Raw genomic sequence first — 27,085 nt, forward strand, 5'->3', positions numbered from 1 at the left:
AAATACCCGGCCGCACGCGCCAACTATTACTGATTATCAGCCTCGAGTATAAACACATCACTGGCGGTCTGTTATCGAGGCTGAAGCAATAATTATGGGAGCAATATCACCCACGCATTACACATTTGTGGTTTGTTCTAATTGCATTCCAACAGGACAACTCTCAACACAGCAGCTTGCCAGTCCCCAGAGCATGCAGTCTAACAATAGTCTACATGCTTGTTAAGCAGCTTAGTTGAGCAGAGTGCAGCTTTTAAAGGCCACACATACTTCCATTGAGGCAGCAGCAAGGCATAAAATCGACTGGTTAGTGCATGCACAGCCATTGACCCACGCCCATCTCTAAGCCATGGCAATTTTATTGGGGGCGGCAATAATATCAAGCTAATTTGGTGGGTTGGGCTGACCTTTTGAACGTGCATGGTGCAGCCGAGTGCATTACGTTTATAACCAAGAGACTATCCGATCGATCGAGTGCACTAGCATTAAAACACGTGACTTGGCTATATATATAATTATGTGCAATTTAACCATTATATAGACATGCATGTACATTTACATACATGTTCTGATGTCTTCAGAGGTGGAAAAACTTGTAATACCTCCATTACAGGTGATCGGTCTCTTCTTGTCTGCCGGCCTAGCTTGACAGTATTTTTCATCAGCCTCATGCATAAAAAACTAAAGAGGCTAATGAAAAATACTGTCAAGGCCGGCAGATAAGAATGGATTAAAAAGAGACTGTAAGTTTTCCACCTCAGAGTACAATGAATAATATTATGTTATAGCAGCATTTAGCGGTTTGACATGATTATAATGGCAATGGATAGAAGATATGCATTCCAGTGCCTCTAACTTCATATCAGTATAGGGCTTGTAGCTCTCAACGCATGGTTATGTGATTGTGGCCCACATGCAGTATAGGACTGCATGCATGCATGGTTTTATAGTTGTCAAATAATTGTGTCAAACTCAAACAATGTATATTGTAATGTATAATATACAAAGAAAGTCATTTGAAAGTAATAACAAAACGTGGTAAATCATGAGCAGGGTTCTTCATCACTACTATGTCCCCTTTTTTTGTATGATGAGTTCCATTCTGTCCTAGCAACAGTTCATTCAGCAGCAGCTTCTTTCCACCATTGCAGTAATCAAGAGGAATGATGGGAGATGTTGCAAAGTATTCCCCGGCACCATGGACTTGGCGACTTCTTTTCTTTTGGTCATAGCCAGTACTACATATGCTGTCGATATTGCTTTCTGATGTTCCATGAAATGCAAGGCAAGTATTTCTTTGGCTGGTCGGTAGGGACATCATTGCGCTCCTAAATGTATTAAATAGAGCACCTCCAGGCTTAGCGTGATCATTTTCTTTCATTGAGGCAACTTTGAGATCGGAAAATTTCTGGAGAAACTTTTGAACTTCCGGCATGCTTGTAAGAATCTTTGCTGATAAAAAAGTATAGTAAAACAATTGTTAGCCAGCTCTGATATTCATTACCATCTCTGTTGGGGGCGTCCTTCTGTGCATGGTCTAGACAACAGTAGTCATGGACTGTCCCTCCCTCTGTTTTCTTTCTATTGGTGCATCCAGGTAGGCCACACTGCACTGTTAAAAATGATGTGTTCTGGAACACACTTTTAGGATGTTGAAATAACTGTTTAAATTTGACCCGCCTAAAGATGTTTAGTAACACATATAGCTGTAGTGTGTTTGTGAACACATTGGCAAGTGTGTTGTCTAGCACATGCATACAGTGCCTTAAAAGCACACTAATAGTAGTTTTGTCTAGCACATCCATATATAAGTACAATAATTACATGTAAGCAGACAACTCGGGATGGAAAGGTTATTTTATCGAATGAGAGCACCATGCATGCTGATGCCTCAGTGGAAGTGTCAAAGCTAAAGCAATAGCTTGCCTTGGTGAACATTTTTGTATAAATTTTGCTGCATGCAGGCAGAATCCAGAATCACAGAGAAAAAAACTCAAAAGAGTGGGTAATGATCGATGATTGGTAATGATTAAAGCGGCATTGGTTTGTGGTTAGCAGCTGCTGATGTAATCAAAACAGTAAAATGTGTAGTTTTTCAGTGTTATCTCAGCAATGGAATAAGCATAGAGGATGTTCTTGGTATCAAACTGCGTAGCCTATTTATCTGTAAACCTATACATACAGAAATTTGAAACCTAAGCCCTAACCCTACATGTATTAATTTTTCAGAAGTCATAACCAAAAAAACCAGTAAATCAGTAAATCATGAATGTATTAATTTTTCAGAAGTCCTAACCAAAAATATACCTAAACACCAGTAAATCAGTAAATCATAAATTATATACACTGTGAACATATATAAGACCCATGCATAAAGGATAGCCAAACCATTCAACAATTATTTTATGAAGTCTGAGACCTTAGCTGTTTAAGGTTAGTGTTTTATTACTCTAACTGACCCAGTGCTCTTATTAACGTTCTGTCACCGGACAATTTCCGGACAAAAATTGCGATTGTGCATGTAACCTCAGATGTGCATGCTCGGTAAAATTGTCCTGCCACGTGGTGAAACATAGTAAGCAGCTGCAAAAATGAAAAGACTCACTAAAAAGTCGACTATACTAAAGTCTATTTGCATTGAGTTCGACCCCGGAAGTTATGTGGTCAATTATGGCTTCATTTATGCTTTATGTGGTGGACAAGTATGCCTGGGACTTCTACATGGAAAATGCTAACGTTTAGCTGGTTGGAGCTTACCAGCTCTACAGCATATAGATAGAAGCGCTTTTTAACAAGGAATCCAATGGTATATGAAACTTTGAATTTCAGTAAAGTATGACAAAGTTATGACAACTTTATGAAGGTCAAACTCAACACAAATAGACTTTAGTGCCAGTCATGCATATGACATGATACATGCATGTAGCTCTATATACTACTGATAGTATACTAGTGGATCTAGACCTAAAAGAACAGCAGTAAGATGCATGCAAGGTGCGTATACTCTTTGAAGAAAAGCTCAGAATCAGATTTATAATTTGTATAGGTTCATCTTTATGACCTTTTATTTTTTTTGTTTCGTCCTCTCAAACACTACACTGTCAGGACATTTTGTCATAATGCTATGAAAAGTTAGTAAGAGCACTGCTAACCGATTACCCACTGTAACAATTTGCTGTTGTTGTATTATTCACCATAAACCCACCACCTTATGTTTCCATTTTGGATATTTTGTAGCTTAGTCATTCACGTACACACTGGTATCAGCACTTTTTCTTAGAAAGGTTCTAATCCAAAGATATCAACATTTAAGTACAACTACTCACACATTTGTGGTACTGCCCTTTGCAGCTCACTTGGAAGTTTGAGGCAAATACTAAATTGCAAAAAACCACTTGAGATAAGTGTAATATAGTTTACATAAGCTAAACCACAGCTTGTTGCCATTATTACTATTGAGTTCGGGTTTTGACCATTGAATGGCAACAGCTGTGGTAGAAGAGATGATTGGACAAAATTGTAAAATACATCTCCATCACTTGTTCCCTCTACAATGTAACAATCAAGTAGTGCAGTGGTGGACATTATTCCAATTGCAGAATATCGTTTTCCTTTAATGAGGAGTTTCGCACTTCTGGCAGGATAGCCACGCATAGAATAACCGTATCTTCTTAGGGCATCCTTGCAATCAGATCCAGTTTTATCTAAAAAAATGAATAGGCTGCTGTCATACATAGACACCTCAGACTGGTATTCAGCAATCAATACGCTGCATCTTTGCAATGCTACATTTTGTAGCTTCTTCCTTGTAAACCCTAATCGTTTCAATGTTCGACATATTGTAGATTCTGTAGTAATTACCCCAGTGACCTCATTAAGCTTCCTTTTCATTTCACTAAGGTACATACCCGGATTTTCTGTAAGCAATTGGACCAGAAGATACTCATCATGTAAGTGTAAAGTATGAGGTCTAGGGGTAGCTTGATTGTGACAAACACTGCCCGTTCGTTCAAAACGATCTAGTATTCTTAAAATTGTTGACTGAGCAACATGTAAGTTTTCAGATATTTGCCTGATGCTGAAGCAGTCTCCGATCCTTTGCCACACAATACGCCACCTTAAATCCTCTTGATACGGATTAGTTCTTCCTGGTTCACCCATGAGATCAAAACTGTACTTGCTTAATACTGCAGCTATGCTATAGCTATCATCCAGAATCTTCTATTTCAAATTTTGGCTCCAAAATTTGAACTTTGTACCTTGAAGTTTGTACCTTGATCTATGTAGCATAGATCTCTATTATCAATGGTTGTGGTTTACTTATGTAAACTGTTACACTTATCTCAAGTGGTTTTTTGCAATTTACTATTTGCCCTAAACTGCCAAGTGAGCTGCAAAGGGCAGTACCGTATAGCGGGAAATTTCGCGGGTGCAGATTTTGCTATTTGACTCCAGAGTCCTCAGCAGAAATTTTCGTGGGTTCTAATATTCACGTTTTAATGCTAGGAAACCACACGCTTTGCATGTGAAATTTACCAGTGCATGCATGGGAGTTTATCCCGGTTTTAATTTTCACGTTAACTGCTCTACCCTCGAAAAACGCGAAATTTTGCACCCCACAAAAATTTCCTGCTATACGGTAATCTACTCTCTAAGCTGGATGCACTGTAGGCATCAGCTTAGCTACCTCGCCCCTTACAGATGGCTTGCTAAAGACAGCCTTGATTGAACCGCGGGGAAGGGCGGCAAGGGTACTCCCGTTTCCAATCCCTCTCTCCTTTATCTCTGATTGCACACACTTTCTATTCAACTTATGGGTTAGCCTTGCACTAAAACGCTAGCTGCTATATACAAGAGTAAACAAGCTGCAAAGCTGCATGCCTTGTGAACTCTGACCTCATTGCAGATCCACCCCTTCATTGACAAGTACTTATAATTAAAACTTCTACATTGCATATACAGTAGAACCTCGATTATCCGGCCCTCGATTATCCGGAACCTCGATTATCCGGCTTGGCAGTTTTCTTTTTAATCAGATTACATAATTCAGAAAATGGGCGTGTCCCTCAAATGCGCATGCGTGTTGCAGCTGTTACCATGGAGACATGCCTGCTTTTCTTTTGCGCATGCGCAGACAACATGCGGCACTGCTGTTCATCAATAAAGTGGGTGGATCAAGGCGTGGTTTATCTATTCGATTATCCGGCATATTCACTTATCCGGCCTGCTTCTGGAACCAAGGTGTCCGGATAATCGAGGTTCTACTGTAGATCTACATGTTTATCAATCATTCATGCATAAGCCATCAGATAGCAAAAGCCATGCAGCGTTGCAAATATAGTTTGCATATAGAAAAATACGACAAGAGCTCAGTGTGCACTATATATAGTGCTGATATAGTTTGATGGTTGTCTGTGAGGCCAGGGTGCTCATAAGCCCCACCTCCCCTGTGGACACGCCACTGCTACTTGCAGGCAACATGCAACATTCACCATGCATGCAGGGTTCCTCCATTCTACTACATGTAACTTACGAGAATTGGGGGCAGGACAGTGAAGCAGAAATCCGTTAGAGTGTTTGGAATGATGGGCGACAAGTTCTGCAAGGTTATTAAACTTTAAGTGTGGTGCCACAAAGTACATAAATTGAGGGTCGGTGTGGATTCTATAGTGGTAGACATGACCATCGTTGCAGAGGGATATGGAGAATTGCCCTGGTTTGGCATTGCTCTCACTCTCGCGAAGAAGGAAGCTTCCGTTGACAGCAGATCCTAAGGATAACTCGGCCTCTGCTCTGGTGACGTTACCATGGAACCACGAGTACTTCTCCAGATTTTCCACCTTGGTTATGTAGGAGGCAGGCACCCATCCAACATCTCCCTGCACATTGGTAACCTCGCATTCCTGAGTATCGCTGAATCGAGAAACTTGCATTTTTTCTCCTTTCTTCATGCTTAGTTGCAAAGAAATAAAATCGTAACAGGCAATGTACAGACCTAAATTTTTATTGGTGTACAGACCTAAACCGTTATTGGATGGAGTGGTGCAAACATTCTTAAGCTTGTTTTGTGACAAAATACCTCCTGCAAAGCTGCTGCCCAGCTTACTGTTGACATGAACTCGATTCTCTGAGATGGTTTCACTTCTTGAAGATACTGTCAAGCCAAGGTCCGTGCCATTCTCTGGTGTGTGTGTGTGTGTGTGTGGGGGGGGGGTTGAAACAAAAGAATGAAGTGATCTGACCTGCATGAGTATAAGATAACCATCTCTTAAATTAATGTTGCTTTAGTATAATTATGAATGGTTGCAGGAATAACTTCCACTAGCTGTCTACTGGTATCCGACTAGAAAAACATTTGCAATGTGAAAAATTGCTAGGATTGGCCAGGGGAACCACAAAAAAGCGTGGGAACAAGAAATCAGACGAGAGCATAACTCCAATCCGTTACAACGTCAATCACATGTATATACTGGTAGTTTTCCCATGTTTTCCCAGCCAATATGCCACGCAATTTTTACTGGTGGAGTGATGACCAATCCCTATATATATTTATTATACATCCATTTTAGAATGTGGGGCACATAATCATGATGATTTGTGATGAATTGATGTTCCTAATACATGCAGTGTTGAGCACAGGTACACACAGTCCATCCATGCGTAGTAACATGCACGGACCGTACTGGTGACTGCATGGAATGATGTGGTGGATGGAAGCTGATAGGTGGATCTGGAACACAGTCTATTATTTAATATACTATGTATTGTACATGTTCATGACGTTGTAACGGATTGGAGTTATGCTCTCGTCTGATTTCTTGTTCCCACGCTTTTTTGTGGTTCCCCTGGCCAATCCTAGCAATTTTTCACATTGCAAATGTTTTTCTAGTCGGATTCCCTTTCTTTTTCAGTACAGTTTACGTATCATGACATGCATAAAGTGGAACGTCAAGAGGCAGTACAAGAAGAGAAGACAGGACTAATCAGATATCTTCTGGAATATCTCTGGACTAATAATTATAGTATAATGAGTAATAATTTATTGCTTGATAATTATGTTGAATTTGCGAATCAGTATTAAATGACAGCCATTTTAAGAGCATGATATCTAGCCAGTGCATATAGCATGCCTGTCAGAGAAAGGGAGCTAGAGCTGAACAGTGTGAAGAAAAGGAACACCTCAGGCTCTGGAAAAGCACTGCTGCACTGATTTTAGGCGCACGGTTTATTAGCCACGCCTATCTATTATTCCACAACGCAATTGCTGAGTCATTAAAGATGGCGGAATTGTCTAGGTAAGAGAAATAGAGACTGAGAGGTCATCTGCCTCGTGGAAGCAATCGCAAATCTGAAGAAGCGCTTTGTAATCCAGGTTGTAGTCGTTTGGAAACCCTGTGCAGAATGTCCTGGAGATGGCTGTACTTGGAGTAAATGCTGGGCAAGAAACTTACTTACTTACTTACTCACTTACTTACTTAGTCAGTCAGACAAAGAGCGGTGAAACGTCGAAATAGTGCAATTTTTAAAATGAAAATATTCATTCATTAAAATGTTTATGGATTATGAAATGAGAGATACAAAGAGAGAAAAGGCTAAATAAACTATCTGTTCAGCCAGTTTCTTGATGTGGCCTTTCCCTGCAGAGATAGAACAGTTTGAACATGAGTCAAAATAATTGAAATATTGCTAAACACGGGCAAACCCACTGCCAATCCTATGTAAAACCTACTGGTTTTACTAATAGGTTTCTATATAATTATATATATATATCTTCTAATTTATATTCAGACAACGCAAAACAGAAAAACAGACAGCAGCAAACAGATGCCCCACCTTAATTGAGAGTTGAAAATGGGTTAAATAAAGAGTCTTTTAACCGTGCACCAAGGCAATCGTCCGCATTCAGAGTCACATACAATGATATTATACTCTGAATAATTATGCCTCGGTGCGCATGCGCAAGTGAAGTATATGATAGGACGGCTGACTACGGGGATCAGATTTCCTGAGTGGCTACGACACCCTACACGTGTTATACCAAGGGCATACAAAAGAATGCAACAAACGTGGGCGGATGAATATGCATGAATATGCACGAATGTGCTAAGCACTTCATGCATGCAAATTCACATTCATCTGCCCACATTTTAATTCTGCTCGCTACGAGATAGTGAGTTGCATGCCCTCTCTCAAAGGTATAAATAACACATCTTGATTGTCCTGACAAGCATAATACATTTTATTCTGCAATCAGGTGATATTGGTCGGACGCTAAATTACCCATGCAATGTCCTTATAGTAATCTCTATAAAAAAGGAGGCTTTATGGAAGATAAGGTAATGCTTTGCACATAACTTACTCTGCTACATAGATATATACGGCCTCCTCTTGTGCAATTAACAAAGATACATGACTGTTATGAGATCATTATTTTAGTTCACATGCATGCGCATTACAACTATGACCTTTGGCCTTCAATCTTTGCATGCTAGGACACTATGACCGAGCAAGTAGCTAAACGGCCTAGGCTAATTGCTCGGAGATTGACTGATGACCAACTGTTATTTATACCTCTGCTCTCTTCTTTTATATGTGCCCTTAATTGTTATACGCAATACAGGGCTGCGGTTTGCAAGTACTTAGTTGCTTCCATAAAAGTAAATGCGGTTTCACCGGCGATTACGAGATTACGAAACATGATCTCTAAGTATATACATTGAAGTTAGCTGCTCCTTCTTTTATATTTATGGGCTCCTGACGGTATAGTGTGTGTGTGTGTGTGCGTGTGTGCATGTACATTCCAGCTGTATAACTGCATACTGAACGGTTGCAATGCAGCTATGAAAACATGTTTTCATAGCAAACTAAAACTTAATTCTCGAGTTATGGCTATAATTTTACTTACTGAAAGGGCTTGTGTTCGTTACCTCTGCAGTAGAGAGCAGCTATTTTTAGAGTCCAGATTGATAAAAGATCAGAAAAAGTTCCTGTCAACATCAATGAGCAGCACATGCCTATACATATACTACGTATTGTCATTTTGGACTTTGAACGTTTGGTATCTTTTTTAGTAACTATATCATAGTCGATCATTTCCCACTCTTCGCATGATTCCTGCACTATAGAATGCTATTGCTATTTAGTCTATTACAGAACTGCAAGATGCAAGAAAGTGAGAAGAGAGCTGCAAGGTTGTATACTGATGCAGCAGCTTAGACTTTGTGCCTCCTTTAAGTTTATAGCAACCCACTCTTTGAGTTTCCCCTGTGGCGTAAAAATGTTTATCATGATATCACGGTGTATATATAATATGTTATAGTTAGAACATGGGCATGAGGTATCTATGTGTTATAGTGTCCCAAAGCCCGAGGGATGAGGGACACTATAACCATAGATACCGAATGCACATGTTCTAACTGATTTAGATCCCAAAACCTATTGGCTACTAGAAATGCACTAGCTTAGCAACAATCAACCTATATAAACAGCCAACCTAGCAACTGCATCATTATTCTTTTGAAAACTAATATCTGAAGTTGGCATCTCTGTGTCTCTACTAAATCTGTGGTCTCTATTCAAGTCAACCCTGTTCCTCCACCTCAGTTTGATGGACAAAATTAATAGTCCTAGCTCCACCCACAAAACGGAAACATCCAGCTCCTCCCCCAGTTTTGCAGCAAACAAGCCCAGCACTTCCCAAGAAACGAGCGGCTCGTACTACTTGAACAAAGCGAAAGGAAGACACCTAAGCTATAATTTGCAGCAAACAAGCCCAGCAAACGAGCGGCTCCTATACTACTCTTGAACAAAGCGAAAGGAACTTTAGGAAGAAGCCAAAGCTAAAATCCCAGCACTTCCATACATCAAAACACATCACACTGCCCAAAAAACGAGCGTCTCCTACTAATCTCGAACAAAGCCAAAAAAAGAAACTAGAGCTTCTCTCTTTCATTCCAGTTCTGTTATTATATTACTAGACAAAGCATCTAGCTACAATAATTTTTATGTTATTACATGTGTATCTTCTTGTAAATCACAATACAATGTACAATGTTGTAGTTTGTAGCCCAGAGCAATCTATAGTACCGGTGTAGAAGCGATATGGCCCCCCCCCCCTTATTTTGGGGCCCCTGGCCCTAAAACGCTAGCGATTTGGGGTGTAAGGGGGGACCCCATTGCACTAGCGGTATACGCCCCCTTTAGTGATTATAGGGCCCCCCTAGAGAAGTCTATTCTGAGCAGTGGAGTCAAGCCAGCACAACAGTAATAGAAGGTTGAGTTGAGAATCAATGGCTATAATGTTTATGTAGATCTAAACTCCAATACAGACTAGCCTATAATCTGTGCTGCTTGGTCACTGACGATAACAGTATAAGGCAGCCATAATTATGTGCAAAATAAGGCCTACGTTACAGTGTGGCAGCACATAGCCATTGTATACACAGCACATGCATGCATGCATTCATATAGGCTGAGCATATACTACTGAGAATACAAGCAGCAGCCGCAGCCCATGCACTTTGTTATCAAGAACTTTTCCTGGCGAAGTTGAGAATAAACTGCAAATCAAAGAGCAAGAAATTGTGGAGGATGCATGGTAGTCAGCCACCTGTGGACACACTTGTTCTTTTTTCCATGTGTGTTTTATTACCTCTATCTCAGCCCTATGTACGTAGAGCAAGGCTCTATATGGTTTACTGGTGTTGTGAAGAGGCCCTGCTCGTCTTTGTTCCTATGACAGTAATGAATGTCTCACTCTGCATACATGCATGTTCTGTGTGTGCATGCATGTGTTTTTCTCTATGATCTCTTATTATCTAACGAACAGAGCCAGTTAAAGCAACAGTAATTTATTCCGTAACTGATAACAGGGGCATAAAATAACAACTTTCTCGAGTTCAGTTAAAGTATTGAGGATAGATCTACATCTTCCTGCTCTGGTATAGCTAGCCTAACATTAGCCAATAGCACCTGCAAGTCATGGTGTTATTAAACTCTGCACTTAGTCAGCAAGAGAGCTAATTATGAGTAAGTACTGTGCAATATCTAGTCAGCAAGGGACATCTAGATTTACTTAGACCATGAGGCTGAGGCTACAAGCATAGATACCATCTACTGCAAGTTATAAGTGGGGGCCCCATATCGCTGGAGGGGCCTCAAAGCGCTAGTGAAATAGGGCCGTGGGGGGGGCCCCAAATCGCTAGCGTTTTAGGGCCCGGGGGCCCTGAAATGGGGGGGAGCTCCATATCGCTTCTACACCGGTACTATAGCTCATAGTTCCCTGCTAAATACACTCAACTAATATAAATTAAACACATCCATACACCGAGGTATCAGCACCCACAGTGCTTTCATTATTGCTAAGGCCTGAGTCTGGCTCTAAATACCAAAATTTAACCCTATAGGTTCATACTGATGTAGTTGGGCAGAGTCTAACCAACTGTGTAGGGTTGCATGGGCACCACTGCAAATCAGGTTTTGTTCCACTATAGTACTTAGCTTTAGGGTGTGGCTATAAGCATGAAATTATTAATCCCAAGTGGGGGGTAACCGCAAAGTTCAGTTAGAATGCTACTCCAAGAGTAACTTTTTCATGCCACTAGCTCTAACTGACCTGACATGTTCCTGGATCAAGCTGGCTTGTCTACTAGCTATTGTTGCATTTTAATTGGACTAAAGAGAATTACTATAATTACTGAATCGTTCATTAATGAGCCACACCTTCAGTACTTGAACTCTGCAATCTGATTGGGCTGCAAAATTTCTGCAATGGAACAAAACCTGACATTGCAGTGGTGCCAAACCCTACGCAGAGGGTTGGACTCCGCCCAACTAATACTGCTGTATATTTGCAGCATACAGTTTATGCTACATCAAAATTATCCAATTCAATGTTTTCTTTTTCTAATTAGCTTAATTCAATTATGCCAACTCATTGCAGTTTAGAAAGTAAAACTACAAGCTAAGATCAACTTCAAAAATAAGGCATCTCATAGATAAGTACTAGTACCCAGCGGGGGAAGATGTAGGAGTTATTATGCCTCGGTGCGCATGCGCAAGATATACAGTAGTGTGTGTGTGTGTAGACTGCTACAGCTGCTCAAGGATCAATGAAGTGCAAGTAAGAGTTTCTATAGGCTTCTAGTCATGTGTTCTTGGATTTTAATTCGTGGATTTGCAAAATAATGCTTCGTTCTCGAGTTATGCCTAGTTTTGCTTATTTGGAATGCCATTGCAGCCTTTTCAGAAAAGCACGTAGCCAAACTTGTTTACCAGAGTGTTGCTACTCTACTTAGTAGTTAGCTCTGCACTAGTTTTGACTTCCCCCACTGGAAACATAATCATTACTATCTTTTGAGGGCCTAAACAACTAGTCTTACCTTGTATTTGTTGCTACAGATATTGTATAATAGTTCCAGCATAAACTAAAGAGAGAGATATTGGTAATGAAGGCAGTATATGTTCACGTGATGCTTTAAATTTACATCGAGTGAACACAGATGGGCCCGTGAAACCATCCGTGTTTCGCCCTAAAACTCCTGCGAAAACCCGGCAAACTTATTGTGTCTAATGCATGCTTCTCAAAGACCCCTTCAACACTTAAACAAATGCCCCCTGATGGTGAGTATCATTTGGAAATGAAGAAAACATATAATCATGCATGATTGCCGTGAAGTAGCTAGAGGTACACGTGTATGTGTGTCTTTTCCAGCTGTAACTGTTCAACAGTTGCAATGCGACGAAAACTAACAGCTTCCAGGGGCAGATCCAGCAGGTAGCAGAGGGTGCTCAAGCACCCCCCTGACCTTGGACAAATTAATTATCTCTGTGTCTCACTCATTGGTTGATGGAAGTCACTCAGACTAGGTACTAGCTAGCTGAGTAGCTGTAGACCTATCTAGTACAGTAGTATCTTTATAAGCTGTGATAAAAGCAGCACTGCAGTGCAGACTAGGCATAGAGTGCAGTACAACACTTGAAAAATTATCTATGTCTTTATTATTGACACCGCACCTACCGGGAATGACGTCAAAAGAGTTAGCCTTGCACTAAAGCGCTATAGCTGTTCGTTAGCTACAAGAGTCAGAAAAGAGCTTCAAAAGCTGCATGCATGTGCACTGCTAGCCTTCAACCTAATCAGCCTGGGAACAGCCCTTGATCCTACCCCTTTTTTTAATTATTCATTGACAGGAAATGCATTATAGATCTACCTAATTGCTTCTATCCTTGAAGATCCATTCATCAGGCCATCAGATTAGACTTTTGTTTTCTTTTCTATAATGACTGTGTGGTTCAGTGTCAACACAAATATCTCCTTCTATATATATACTCTAATACTTTGAGCGAAAAGCAAAACATAGCGAGAGGCATTAGCACAGAGCAGCTTGCAACACTCGTTATTGATGAAGTTACAGAAGGAGGCTTAGTAAGGCAGATTAGCATCCTGTCTAATGGGCTTCCTGTTGTGATTGAATGTAGGCGTGGCTACTATGTGATGTCATAAAAGGAACAGTACTTTAGCAACTACTATGAGTAGCCTCGTTCCCAGGCCTTACTTTTTCTTGCTGTTGTCATTGTTCATCGAAGGTAGCAAAAAGAATAAACAAAATGAGGCAGCAAAGAAAGAAATGGGCGTACAATTAAGAAAAAGTAAGGCCTGGTTTGGGAAATTGCGCGATCCACAAGGATTTTATGAACGTGGGCGATATGTAGCCCACAATCATGACGTAAGATCTCCCACGCATTCAGAGTTAATAAGATGCACTATGCACACTACCAAGCGTGGCCAGCTCTGGTAACAGTAACTACCTTCTACACTAAGCTATTACTTTAGATCTAGCATTTAGAAAGACAAAAGAAATATATTAGATGGTATAAATACACAATCTAGACTAGTAGATCTAGCTATATAGGTATAGCTAGCTAGCTTGCATATATAAATACTTCCAGTTTCAAGTCCATGCATGTCTTGCTGCAGGCAAAGTTTTAATCTCTATCATTGCCAGCAATGACTGGACACCAATTAAAATATGTCAGTAAATCAGTTAGTAATTTTCTGTATATTACGGTATGATTTTATATGTGTTCTTATGAGACCAAAGGCTATGCTTCCCTTTTTCCCTTGTAGGGAGCTACTTTCAGTTGATTTGCCGATACAAAGAAGAAGAAATACACCTTAGCTAACCTTGGAATCCCACAAGAAGCTAGCCAGCCAGCTTGTATAAGTTCCCTAACTGCTTTTGTTGATCAATGTTTCAGCGCTTGTCTCGTGTATTGTATTGTAAAATTTGATTATTTTGTATTTTTGTGTTTGATTTGCGGCATTCTTACACATATATTTTCATTTTTGCCGATTGCCAGCAAAAATATACGGCCTACTCTGCTGCTTAAAGCGGCTGCTGCTCGATATAAAGTGGACTAAGCGGTTCCAAAATGTGTCCAGTTTTGTCAAAAAATCCACAATTATCAATGACGTATCGCATTATCTACACATACCCAAGAGCTGCGTAGAGCCACTAATTTGGGGAATTCCCCATTAATCGCAATGTACCAGCAATGTAAAGTGAGTGTATATGGCTGCAAGTAAGTATAGGCTAGCAGTCATTTACTTGAAGATAGTAAATGTGTACAATCTATCAGGATATATAGTATACTATATTATTATGTTGGGTAGAATTAATCATGATTCAGAGTCAAGTCGTGGCTGTTTGTTCATGTCTACTAAATCTAATGGAGTTTTTCGTATGTACTTTCGTTTCTTTCGCTTAAATTGTGATGTCTCGTCTATTCTCGCTTCAGCTTTCAGAACCTCCCCCACTGGGTCATGCAGATTACTGGAGAAGTAGTGTCTCTTGGCGTCATCATTATTTTTCTCCACCCCTAGAGAAAAAGGTGATTAAAATGTTATCTCTTTACACTCGAACTCACCTTGTCCACTAAACATCTTGACATTTCCGTATTTTGAAATAAAGTAAGGGAAGTGAAAGACCAGTGTGTGCATATAGGGCGTAATATTCTTTTCCTGAAACCCTTGACACTTGTGCTTCAAGCTCAAGAAAAGCCTTATCCAGTCTTTCGCCTATCATGATAGATTATAGTAAATTAGATACAATGGTTCTCCCTACTAGTAAACTAACACTATACCTTTTGCTCAACCACTTCACTGGGAGGTGGAGTCCAGCTAGAAACCATCTTATACAAAGAGAGAAATTCCTATAGAGCCAGACCATATAAATAATTATGTTTGTAAAATGCGAAGGGAAATTTAATTAGTACTCACTGTCCAAAGTTGGGCCATTTTAGCTTGAATTTCTTCCTTCAGTAGGTCAGCAAACCTCACTGGGAGACGTTCCAGAAACTTCTTGGTGTCGTTCCCCTGCAGTGATGTCCATTCGTAATGTCCAGAAGCTTTGCCATCTGGACCCCTTGCTTCCCATACCCTGAACGTGATACCACAGTCTTTAACGATCGTCTGTAGTGTTTGTAGGTGAGTGAGTATATGTGCGTTTCCTTGTCTGTCTTGTTTAGCAGATGCCACTATCTCTAGAATGAGATTTCTTGTTAAAACGTCAGCTATACGTAGGAGTAGGTGTAGCTCATCGGGTATTATATGGTCTGGCTCTATGTTCAGTAGTGGTGTTGTAATTGATCCTAGTCGTACACTTGCTGGTTTACTGCTGGGAAGTGCGCCTTTTGCTTGTAGGGAACTCAATGTTCTTGCATTTGTTACGGTGTAGTCAGCCCTATCCTTTGACATATCCCACCTATAGCGGCAAATGGGGAAGCTAGGTTTAAGCATATAATAATTATAGATATACCTTTCATCCTTCTTGATGGTACACCAGACACAAGCGTACATAGAGGTTGCTTTGTTGAGGCCCATACTCAGTAAAAGAAACTAATAATGCAATTTTTATAGTCAGTAATTAACTATACATTCTCACCTTGTAATCACTACCCAGGAAAAACTCAAGGCGGTACTCTGTTTCATCAACAGTGAGTAGTGGGTGTGAAATGATGTCGTTCAACTCCTTCAATACCTCAGATAGTCCTGAACTAATTGTTTCATACGACTCTTCGGCTTTTAGGCCAGCAAAAGTATGATTGCCTGTATGAATGTCAATATAAAAATATTTTCACCACTTTCTCGTTTAATATTTTTATTGTTAAGCTTACCCATGCCTGATAAAACATTGTCTTGAATTTCTGGAAATGCAAATGAGAGAAGTATGATATTGGATGATCTTGTGAATCTGGCTCCGTCACCACTGAGTTTTACTTTTACTGGTTGGGTGATAGCTTTCCCTGAATGAACCTAAAATAATAATCCATAATAATAATGTATAATTTCTTCTTTACTTACGATCTTAGCTAGCTCTTCCTGGATTGCAGCTTTCGGTGGTCTATAAGCACCAGGATAAGGACCTTCGAGATGTCGGATGTCGAGAGAGTTGTTAATTGAGAGGCGAGCATCCTTGATTCGGTACAGTGGTGGTAAATCAGATGCGACGCTCAATTCATGATAAGCTTCGTCACTCACAGCAAACCTGTCAAGTACATAAAGAGCTTGCTGTACCCTCGCAGAATCGTTTGGTGAAAGAGCTGGCGTTTGATGTTGTGGCTTGTGAGATGGGCTAGATAAAAAATTGAATTTGATGGGAGATCCTGTCTGTTTGCGTAGCTCTAAAGATTCTGGCTGAAGACCGAATGATTCACAAAACCAAAGCGCTTGCTCTGCAGAGCTCTTACAGTGTGCTAGCTTTCGTTTTACCTGTCGTGGTGATACCTCGTGAACTTTTTTGCCTTTGTTGATGTGTGCTGTGGTAGGTCTACTTGTTTCGGGGATTGTTGTTGGCTGTGGAGATTCAGTGGATAGTTGCTGCTCAATTTCAGAATACGATTCTGCTTCTCCATCAAGCACGAAGAGGTTGTATTCTCCAGCAAGTACGGCATACCTCCTTCTTCCTTTTAGCCCCCGTATCCTTCTTGCTACCTTGCTAGCTTGTTCTGCAAGCCTTTTCTCCAGACGATCGCTTTGTGCTAGTTTAACTATTGTTACCATGCTATTAACTAAGCTAATGAATGTCTCTTCTGCCTTCTTGTTCATGTACCAATGATGCAGCAACTCGATAGGAATAGAGAGAGAGAAGTTTGGCTGTACTTGTGGTTCTGTGTGGCTGAAGTCAGAGTACTTCTTTGCTGAATTTGAGATGGTGATGGACAGGCTCTCTGCTCTTCTGGACTGCTTGTTTACTGCCATAGCTAGGAGGCCCGGGATAATGGAACAAAAGGTCCCTTGAGCTGTTATGTAACAAAATTAATTAGCCATGTCAATATGAGTGGGCGGGTGAATAGGCTGCGGTGTTATCACCCACTAAATTAACCACAGTACTCATTCAATAGCATGATAACACTTCTCAGATGCATTATGGCGGGTATTTTGCGACCTCTGGTTCTCTTAGACTTATTACAAAATGGCTGACCAGACATTCTCAAGATCCAAGCTCAAGAGGCTCAATCGAAAAGCTAGAGTTGACAAAATTGGCAAGCAGCTGTGTATGGAGAAGAAGAGCCTTGAATGTGCCGAGAAAAATGTTCAGAATTGGAAGAAGAAGGCAATAGATTATAAACTGTAAGTTGCTGATTAACAGCCAGTAAATAATATTGTTCATACAGGGAACTCAACGTGTATCGAGCTAAGCAATTACGGACAGGAACTCTGGGAACATCCTGCAGTCACCAACGACCACTAAAGTTACTAACAGCAGCCATGAAGACGAGTGCAATCAGTCTACCCAAGGCAACTCCAAGAATGTGTACGAATGCTGATATTATGCGAGGAGTTACTGTAGTTCCAGAGATAAGTGAGAAATGTTTAGCAGATGGGGGTGGTGATGTTCATATAGGAAATGGTCGGTTTGGAACATGCTCTCGTATGATTTTTAAAGAGTGTTTTGACGTCTGTGTCAAAACATTTACTTCCGACTCCTCAATCGAATCGATTAGGCATGAAGCCAGTATATTACTTACATTAAATTCCAGCCCTTATATACCACACTGTTTTGGTATTTGTTCCACCAGGAGAGCTTTAGTAATGTCTAATGTAAGCGTGAAGCAGCAACAAGTTTCATTATATTCTGCCTTGTATTCGACTAACGAAATTAAATTAAGCCCTAAGACATGGATGCAAATACTGATCCAAATTTGTGATGGTCTATCATACATGCACAAGCTGAGTATTCTTCACAATGATCTTAAAGTAGACAACGTAGTATTAGGGACTACTTTGTTAGAATGTATCCGGCCATGTATTGTGGATTTTGGAAAGGCATGTAAAGAAAAGCATGCTAAGAAGTACTGCCTGACCGAGGAACAGAAAGTTATTTACATAAAAGAACACACTCAAGTAGCTCCAGACCTCCGCGATGGGCTTGTTTTACAGAGCACACAGAGCGATATATACTCATTAGGTAGAATAATGAAGAAGATGAACTCCATTGTAATTAAGTCAACTGAACTTGCCCATGTAATTAAGGAATGTCTTTCTTATCATGCTCATGACCGTCCTAGCTTAGAAACCATTTCTCTTAATGTTGAATGACTATGTGACTAATTATGTCTTACATTCATTCGTTCATGTTTAAATCTGGTGCTAGCTTTAACTATGACATAGTCTATGTATAATTGTAGGCAAATCCGTGCTCTCTAATGGAAGGCTGACAAGGTTAGCTGTAAGTCGGGATGCGTGTTGACCCAGCCATTTGTTTGAGAGTCATTAAAAGCATTATGGTAGAGAATTGGCCTGAAGCAGTTAGTTATGAGTCACATAGTGCGTATTGGCTGCTCAGGTTGGGCCATGCATGCATTAACAATTAACAATTAACAATGATCAACAACGTTTTTTCACCAGATTTACACATACAATTTCAGATAGTAGTCTAGGTGACTCTAACATTTCACCATTGCTATTTCTATATGTTTTCGGTCCATACTTAATTCTAGGACATACTACAATAGGAAAATCTACTGTGCAGCCATTGCCATATCTATCATACAAAATATACCAACTACCTATAAAATATTCATCGTTAAAATCAGTTTGTTGAAGTTGGAGCTTTCCGCGGGTCATTTGGGTTCCTCGATCTTTAAATAGGTAACGAAATACATCTAGCCGGAAATCTATAGTTAAATTACAGGATTTTACAGTACCTAAATTTAAACTACATTGAATGGACAGAACAAATCTTCTTGTTGCGTCGCTTATAAGCTCGGTATGTGGTGCTTGTGGTGTATTGTATGATCTGAAAGGGGGGAAATGTGCAGATATAATTATAGTAATACACAGTGCACTGCCATGCCATACTTAATAATCTTACTGGATAGTAGAGATAGTCACATCTTCCTTAGCGACCCATGAAGACTGTTCCAATGAGTAACCAGCCCACTTTACCAAATACTCCGTTTTCCCCTAGAAATAGAATCAATCGTATAGGGCTATATATCATAAAATGTTACGTACCTTAGTTAGTCGATGATGAATTATCCTCTCAACAAGGAAGACCCCTTCTGGCAGACTGTCATCAGACTTACAGCTCAGAGTGGTTCTCACATCTCGTGCTTCCCGCATGCTAGATAAGTCCATGTCAGCCGAGCTTATATTATGGAGGTAGGAATAGTATCCTTTCTCAGGTCGTTGCCTCTTTGACGAGTCCATAACAGGTCGATCTGCATGAACAGGTCTGCTGGAAGATTAATAATTAGTGACCATAAAGATTTTATCTCTATTCATTTGACACACTTTACTACCATTGATTGCATGCTATTACTGTCATGTGAATCAGTAAATTACTATACAAAAAAGAACAGAGAAAGAATTGAGATGGGAAATTGCTGCCACTTCCACCCGTACCCGTACTACATCGACTCCGACTTACGAGAGATCAGGCACCACAGGAACTCCTTTCCTATTGGGTCGCTAGTAAAGATGGGAACTGAGGGAAAACAATTTTATTTTACAACAGCAGATGATACTGGAACACATTATTTTCCGATGGGGTCTCAGAAAAAGGCCCAGAACTATTTAAAGAAAGTTGTGAGGCTCAGCCAAACATACGATGTCCAGGTGTCAGAAGTTTTAAATCCAGACTACACGTTGCTAGGATTTAGAGCCAAAAAAACAAAAGAAGAAAGCACAAAAGAAGCGGACAACAAAGAGCCAAGAAAGAAAGTTAAATTTAATTTAGTAAAAGTGTTGTAACTAGAACAGGACTGAGAAGAATATGACTGAGAACTGACTACTATACTGTACTGTTCTATATAATTATTTACTGTGGTAGATCTCTCTAGTCACTGTTACAGGCCGGTAAAAGTAATAACAAAATACTGAGCTGGCAGTACTGCATGCTCAGTATTTTGTTATTACTTGTACCGGCCTGTAACAGTGACTAGAGAGATCTGCCACAGGATAGAATCTACCACAGAAGTCTACATGAGCTCAACCAACAGGTAAACAATAATATTACTCACCAGCACCAGTGCAGTGAACGTAGCTAGTTCAGCGAAGATCTTGCGCACGCACTACAATAGTCTATAGTAGCATTTATTTCCGCAGTAGTTAAAATGATTGAGTAATATTTGAATTTTCATATAAATAGAACAAATATTTAGACAGGATGCTAGAACAATAGTGTCCAAAATACAATGGCAATTGCTGGCAATGACGTGCAGGGGCAGTCCAACACATCTAGCTCTCGCTCATTTTCACCCTTCTACCACCCTTCCCCTTCTATACCACCCTTCTACCCTCACGCGGCTTTCCGATACAGGCTCTCCTTTTTCCTAACTCTACCTCTATTTCTTTTCCTCTAATTAATACCGTGTACTTTGACAGTATTTTATCTTAGTGATAAAGAACAGAAAAAGGAGGCTAAACTATGATTTCAAGTAGTGATGTCAGTGATATTTCTGGTGTTCTAAGACTCTCTTGTTGAGTGTCTTCTGTTGAAAGCGATTTGTCAGAAGTTTCAGAACATGATTCGTGGATTAGCAAACTAAAGCTTCTTTCTCGAGTTATGGCTAGTTTGACTCACATTAAAGGCTGTTGCAGTCTCTTCAGAATCTTTCATAGCATCATCTGTTCGCATAAACTTTCTATTTAACTTATGAGTTAGCCTTGCACTTAACCTCTTCCCGGCTTTAATTAAAACAAGAAAATACAACACATTTCCTTTAAAAATCCGTATCTCATGAGATACGGATACAATCAGTATGCACTATTAACTGTGGACACCCCTTTCTTGTGAAACAATCAAAGCACATTTTACCTCTTTTATAACACAGAGAGTGTTATAGAAGAGGTAAATAATTTGCAATGTAAGCAGTCTAAAAAGAGCTCAATCACAGAATTCAATCGCCATTGTTTTGCTTTCGTCAAAAACTATTAAAAGAGGTATACGTTGATTGCAATTGTTGACAGAATTGAATTCCACACAGTCATTATAGGATCTAGGAGAGGAGCTGAATGGAAACAGGTGGCTTGATGAATAATCTTCAACGATACTGAAGCAACTGCATGGTATTTAAATGGCCTGTATAGCCAAACAGTGGGAGCAAACCTTTGTCAAAGGCACAGAGTATAATATATACTACTGTCAGTGCTTAAATCTATCTTATAAGATAGATTTAAGCACTGACAGTAGTATATATTAAAACAAGCAGAAAGTGTATATTATCTATCTATTACTGAGAAGAAAAGACTTGTGTACATGTATCTATTGTCCAGACTTGTGTACATGCATATACTGTTATCTATTCTATATGGTATTGTGGCTTACCGGTATACCAGGACCTCAAGAAAAAGAAGTAAGTTGATTCTGCCAGTAGTGCTGGATTCTCTAACATGTGGGGATGAGCGCGCATGCGCATTGCATCCACAAAAATAATTAAAGGGTGTGTCCAAAGAGATCAAGTTCACAATGGCTACTATAGCTAGCTGCTTTAATAAATCTTTTCTAACTTATGTAGCTAACAAAAAGCTAGCGCTTTAGTGCAAAGCTAACTCATAGGTTGAATAGAAAGTTTGTGCGAACAGATGATGCTATAAAAGATTCTGAAGAGATTGCAACAGCCTTCAATGTGAGTCAAACTAACCATAACTCGAGAAAGAAGCTTTAGTTTGCTAATCCACGAATCAAAATCCAAGAGAACGTGGCTAGAAGCCTATAGAAACTGTTAGTTTTCGTCGCATTGCAACCGTTGAACAGTTACAGATGGAATACACACACACACACACACACACACACACACACACACACACACACACACAGAGTCAGCTTTACCGTATCCCTCGTGTGGCTACGCCTCGAGGCATAAACATAACCTCAACATTGTAATTTAATTCCTAGCTACAAATATTATTCTCTGTGTTTTTGGGGAGTGGTCTTTTTATAGGCAGTTGCCTCACCACAACCCTTTTCTTGTTGGGATAAAATAATCAAATACGTAACACTATATATATAAAATCCTCCAATACCAACTCCTCCAATACCAACGCAGTAGTTTTGCATACATGTTGTACAAATGGCATTCTTTCTATACAATTTATCAGAACACCACAAACACACAAATAAATCACCCTCCCCACAATACTCTATATACATAACTCCTAGACCAGTGCTCTTATTAACGTCCGATCATCGGACAATTTCTGGACAAAAATTGCAATTGTGTAACGTCAGATGCGCATGCTCGGTAAAATTGTCCTGCCACGTGGTGAAACCAAGTAAGCAGCTGCAAAAATGAAAAGATTCACTAAAAGGCTACTAGTGCCAGTCATGATACTGATAGTACTAGCGGATCTAGACCTAAAAGAAAACCAGTAAGATGCAAGGTGCATATACTATTTGAAGACAAGCTCAGAATCAGATTAAACTTAATTTGTATAGGTTCATGGTTTGTCCTTACGACCTTTCATTTTTTTGTTTTGTCCTCTCAAACACTGCATTGTCAAGACATTTTGTCATAATGCTATGTAAAGTTAGTAAGAGCACTGCTAGACGTACCTATATAATTATGTTGCACGTACTAAAACAAAACAAATGCACATACCTTCGATGTCTTTTTGATAACCAATGCCAATGTGTGTGATTGGCTTTTGCACAGAGGTGAAGATCCGCTTAGTCTTGCCCTGAGGTTTTAGTGCCACTGTGAACTTCTTACAAGGCACTGGAGGCGGTCTCTCTGCAGCAGGGGAAGAGTGTTGCACCAATGGCTTGTTTATGTTACTCAAGCCATAGATATATTTCGTAGCCACCAGCCTGGTTAGTCAGGTTTTGACCTGACCACTTTTTGTGGCAATGGTCGTCACTACTGTAAACACATAATGGACAAAGCCTGGCTTTGACTTGTCCAGAGGAGGCTGGACCAGAGGAGGTCCGACAACCGTGCTCAAGTAAGTAGTCCATAGGTCTATAGTAAAAGTAGTAGTCTAGTATTAAGTAATGTGACTTCATCAACCTGCGAACGCTTTTTCGCTTTTTAACATTTGCATTTCATTTTACATGGATAAAGTAACGAAGAGGAGAGTTGAAAGTCTGTAGGGAAGGACCTTTGTATAATATCTATTTGCAGTTTGTTCGTTCATATATACTATGCAGTCATTATGCCTCAGTTGGGCATGCGCAAGGTATACGGTAGTGTGTCTGTGTATGTGTAGATCGACTGTTACAGCTGCTCGATGATAAATGAAGAGTTTCTGTATAATTATTGTAGGCTGCTAATCATAATTATTTCTTGAACTGCAATTAGTTGGGTTTGCAAAATAATGCCTATGGTTATGTTTGCTTACTTTGAAAGCTAGTACAACTTGTGTGTAGCAAAATAGGGGAATAACGAGAGAAAAAAAATAAGAAGAATTAAGCATTATCCACCAGGGCCGATGAATCCATCTAAAATGTAAATTATATGTACAGTGTATTCATTAATAATGGTACTGCATGTAGCTTCATTGCCTACACCGAGGCATCATCACCCTTTCAGTAACATTCATTTTTTTCTCAGGTCGCTTTAGGACGCTTTGAAGGACTGCCTTGCTTGTTGACAGTCTCCCTGGGTACACCATTAACCTATGTATAAGATGTAAGTCTTACTATCCTATTATATCCCTAGCTCTTTGCTGGGGGGAGGAGAGCCTCACTGTCTGGTGCCATGCGCCCCACTTGCCCTATTAAAGGTAGTAAAGATTTTGTTTGATATAGATGTACTGATATTCATATAAATCCTTTTTCAGAATCGAACTTTCGGTGAATTTCCACAATGGCACAGTTTCAATGCCGTCTATTATGCAAGAAAGCAAGCTTCCTAACTCTTCCACAACGTTCTCTGGAGTATGCTCACTGTAGCTGACCTGGAGCTGAAAAGATTCCTTTTATTGTGCATAGCCTTTTTCTGTATCTATACATAAAGTATTTGTCAGCCATTATGATACTAATTAATTTATATTTTTTGTTTCTGCTTCTGGTAAAAAAGAAAAACTACCAAGAATGTATTTCCCTTTCCCTTTGTGTATATTTTGGAGTGTTCACAGTGTGTAGCACGCCGATTAAAATACGTATTTTAATCGGCGTGGAATTGAGGCTACAGTATGTAGTGAGTGGGTTCTGAGCGCTTTTGCGCAAGAGAAAAAAATAGCTCGTTACTAAGGCTTGAATGGAAATTTCGGGGTCAAAGGTCGTGCCCACGGCAAGAACACTAAACACCGCTGTAGCCAGAATTCAATCTTGTACGTATAATCCGTGAACAGTTCACGTGACAGGTACTTCCGCTCTAGACATAGTTTTTGACGAAAGCAAAACAATGGCAATTGAATTCTGTGATTGAGCAGTTGCCTCACCACAACCCTTTTCTTTTTGGGATAAAATAACCAAATACATAACACTATACTAACACATAAAATCCTCCAATACCAACTCCTCCAATACCAACGCAGTAGTTTTACATACATGTTGTACAAATGGCATTCTTTCTATACAATTGATCAGAACACCACAAACACACAAATAAATCACCCTCCCGACAATACTCTATAATTATACATAACTCTTAGACCAGTGCTCTTATTAACGTCCGGTCATCGGACAATTTCTGGACAAAAATTGCAATTGTGTAACGTCAGATGCGCATGCTCGGTAAAATTGTCCTGCCACGTAGTGAAACTAAGTAAAGCAGCTGCAAAAATGAAAAGATTCACTAAAAGGCTACTAGTGCCAGTCATGATACATGTACTACTGATAGTACCAGCGGATCTAGACCTAAAAGAAGAGCAGTAAGATGCAAGGTGCGTATACTATTTGAAGACAAGCTCAGAATCAGATTAAACTTAATTTGTATAGGTTCATGGTTTGTCCTTACGACCTTTCATTTTTTTGTTTTGTCCTCTCAAACACTACATTGTCAAGACATTTTGTCATAATGCTATGAAAAGTTAGTAAGAGCACTGCTAGACGTACCTATAATTATGTTGTACGTACTAAAACAAAACAAATGCACGTACCTTCGATGTCTTTTTGATAACCAATGCCAATGTGTGTGATTGGCTTTTGCACAGAGGTGAAGATCCGCTTAGTCTTGCCCTGAGGTTTTAGTGCCACTGTGAACTTCTTACAAGGCACTGGAGGAGGTCTCTCTGCAGCAGGGGAAGGGTGTTGCACCAAAGGCTTGTTCATGTTATTCAATAAATTTCGTATAAATTTTGTAGCCACCAGCCTGGTTTTGACCTGACCACTTTTTGTGGCAATGGTCGTCACTACTGTAAACACATAATGGCCCAAACTGTTGCAAGTTCGCAGTTGGTAGTTGGTAGTTTGCAGTTGGTAGTTGGCAGTTGGCAGTTGGCAGTTGGTAGTTCGCAGTTGGTAGTTGGTAGTTCGCAGAGTTGGTAGTTAGCAGTTGGCAGTTGGCAGTTGGCAGTTGGCAGTTGGTAGTTCGCTGTTGGTAGTTGGTACTTCGCAGTTGGGAGTTGGCAGTTGGCAGTTGGCAGTTGGTAGTTGGTAGTTCGCAGTTGGGAGTTGGCAGTTGGTAGTTCGTGACTTTTAAACTTTGCAGTTAGCAAATGTTGTACATAGATCTTTGCACTGCCTCTAATCTTTTAACCATGCATAACTTTAAATAGCCTCAATAGAATCTAAAAGTGCCATGCAAAACCTGTTTCTATAATTCCCCCCTCCCTGCTGGGATCTGGGAATATAGGTACATGAGGATTATTAGGATTAGACTTGAAATGATCTCCCTACCTAGATGTGTACATATAAGATTAATAAATTTTACAACAACAATCTGGGAGGGAGCGTGCTATCAACTTGTGAATGTTGCATGATATTGGATTCTGTGGCAGATTGGATAGTATCATGAATGCGATTATCCTTTGAAGTTCTGCTGAGCTGTTCAATTAGGACACTTAAAAAAAAAAAAAGTTTAAAACAAGCTATACAGCATGTAGGACTGAGTAGTATCCATTGGTAGACCCTCTGGACTATCTTGGTAGCCATAGAATATTTTCGAAGAGGAAGCAGCAAGCCATTTGTGTACACAGGCACTTCACAAGTGGACACAAGCTCTACAATAGTCTACATGCTTGCTAAGCAGCTTAGTTGACCAGAGTGCAGCTTTTAAAACCACACATACTTCCATCGAGGCAGCAGCAAGGCATAAAATCAATGGTTAGTTTGTGCACAACCATTGACCCACGCCCATCCCACTTCATTGGGGGCGGAGATAACATCAAGCTAATTTGGTGGGTTGGGCTCAGATGCAAACTAAAGTGATGGAACTGTTCCAGATTGTGTGGGGCTGACCTGGAAAGGATTGGCAACGGAAGTTAAAACGTAGACTTTTGTGCAGTGTGTGTGGCCATTCTTTTTCAGTGCAACATGCCCTCTCCTGCCCCAGAGGAGGATTCCCCTCAATTAGACACAACGAACTGAGAGATATCACAGCATCGCTTTTAAAAGAAACTTGCCATGGAGTGGTAGTCTCGCACAGCCAGCCCCGGATGTTTTCTATTTGAACGCTAGGTCGATAACATGGGTCT

At 40.1% G+C, this 27,085-nt stretch overlaps 4 protein-coding genes and 1 long non-coding RNA gene across 9 annotated transcripts; 2 read left to right on the top strand and 3 right to left on the bottom strand.

Moving 5' to 3' along the window:
* Nucleotides 1–961: 961 nt before the first annotated feature.
* Nucleotides 962–25,740, bottom strand: LOC135346354 (uncharacterized). Its single transcript, XM_064543950.1, has 5 exons — nucleotides 25,550–25,740; nucleotides 23,107–23,238; nucleotides 5,534–6,181; nucleotides 1,505–1,612; nucleotides 962–1,452 (listed from the first exon to the last, which is right to left on the bottom strand). The coding sequence occupies exons 1-5, from the start codon at nucleotides 25,719–25,721 to the stop codon at nucleotides 1,013–1,015; spliced, it is 1,500 nt and encodes a 499-aa protein (XP_064400020.1). The 5' UTR covers nucleotides 25,722–25,740; the 3' UTR covers nucleotides 962–1,012.
* On the top strand, nucleotides 13,986–16,207 carry LOC135346860 (uncharacterized). Of its 2 annotated transcripts, XR_010398119.1 has the most exons (5): nucleotides 13,986–14,032; nucleotides 14,129–14,583; nucleotides 14,800–14,892; nucleotides 15,323–15,487; nucleotides 15,963–16,207. It is a non-coding gene; the product is annotated as an uncharacterized LOC135346860 (long non-coding RNA). The 2 variants fall into 2 exon arrangements; XR_010398117.1 differs by lacking the exon at nucleotides 13,986–14,032 and having other exon boundaries at nucleotides 14,053–14,583.
* On the bottom strand, nucleotides 14,657–16,078 carry LOC135346626 (uncharacterized). Of its 3 annotated transcripts, XM_064544313.1 has the most exons (6): nucleotides 15,945–16,078; nucleotides 15,819–15,898; nucleotides 15,281–15,764; nucleotides 15,145–15,213; nucleotides 14,929–15,079; nucleotides 14,660–14,880 (listed from the first exon to the last, which is right to left on the bottom strand). In XM_064544313.1, exons 2-6 carry the CDS (start codon nucleotides 15,881–15,883, stop codon nucleotides 14,681–14,683), a joined length of 969 nt encoding a protein of 322 aa, XP_064400383.1. In that variant the 5' UTR covers nucleotides 15,884–15,898; nucleotides 15,945–16,078; the 3' UTR covers nucleotides 14,660–14,680. The 3 variants fall into 3 exon arrangements, with proteins under 3 accessions (XP_064400379.1, XP_064400383.1, XP_064400393.1); XM_064544323.1 differs by lacking the exon at nucleotides 15,819–15,898 and having other exon boundaries at nucleotides 14,662–14,880; nucleotides 15,945–16,067; XM_064544309.1 differs by lacking the exon at nucleotides 15,945–16,078 and having other exon boundaries at nucleotides 14,657–14,880; nucleotides 15,281–15,898.
* LOC135346609 (uncharacterized) lies at nucleotides 16,085–17,260 on the bottom strand. 2 transcript variants are annotated; one of them, XM_064544298.1, is made up of 2 exons: nucleotides 16,364–17,260; nucleotides 16,085–16,315 (listed from the first exon to the last, which is right to left on the bottom strand). In XM_064544298.1, the coding sequence occupies exons 1-2, from the start codon at nucleotides 17,258–17,260 to the stop codon at nucleotides 16,085–16,087; spliced, it is 1,128 nt and encodes a 375-aa protein (XP_064400368.1). The 2 variants fall into 2 exon arrangements, with proteins under 2 accessions (XP_064400368.1, XP_064400376.1); XM_064544306.1 differs by having other exon boundaries at nucleotides 16,178–16,305.
* LOC135346668 (uncharacterized) lies at nucleotides 17,475–19,276 on the top strand. Its single transcript, XM_064544366.1, has 2 exons — nucleotides 17,475–17,632; nucleotides 17,677–19,276. Exons 1-2 carry the CDS (start codon nucleotides 17,475–17,477, stop codon nucleotides 18,599–18,601), a joined length of 1,083 nt encoding a protein of 360 aa, XP_064400436.1. The 3' UTR covers nucleotides 18,602–19,276.
* Nucleotides 25,741–27,085: the final 1,345 nt, after the last annotated feature.

This window comes from Halichondria panicea, chromosome 1, assembly GCF_963675165.1.
Source record: "Halichondria panicea chromosome 1, odHalPani1.1, whole genome shotgun sequence".
In the NCBI taxonomy this organism is placed as follows: Eukaryota; Metazoa; Porifera; class Demospongiae; order Suberitida; family Halichondriidae; genus Halichondria; species Halichondria panicea.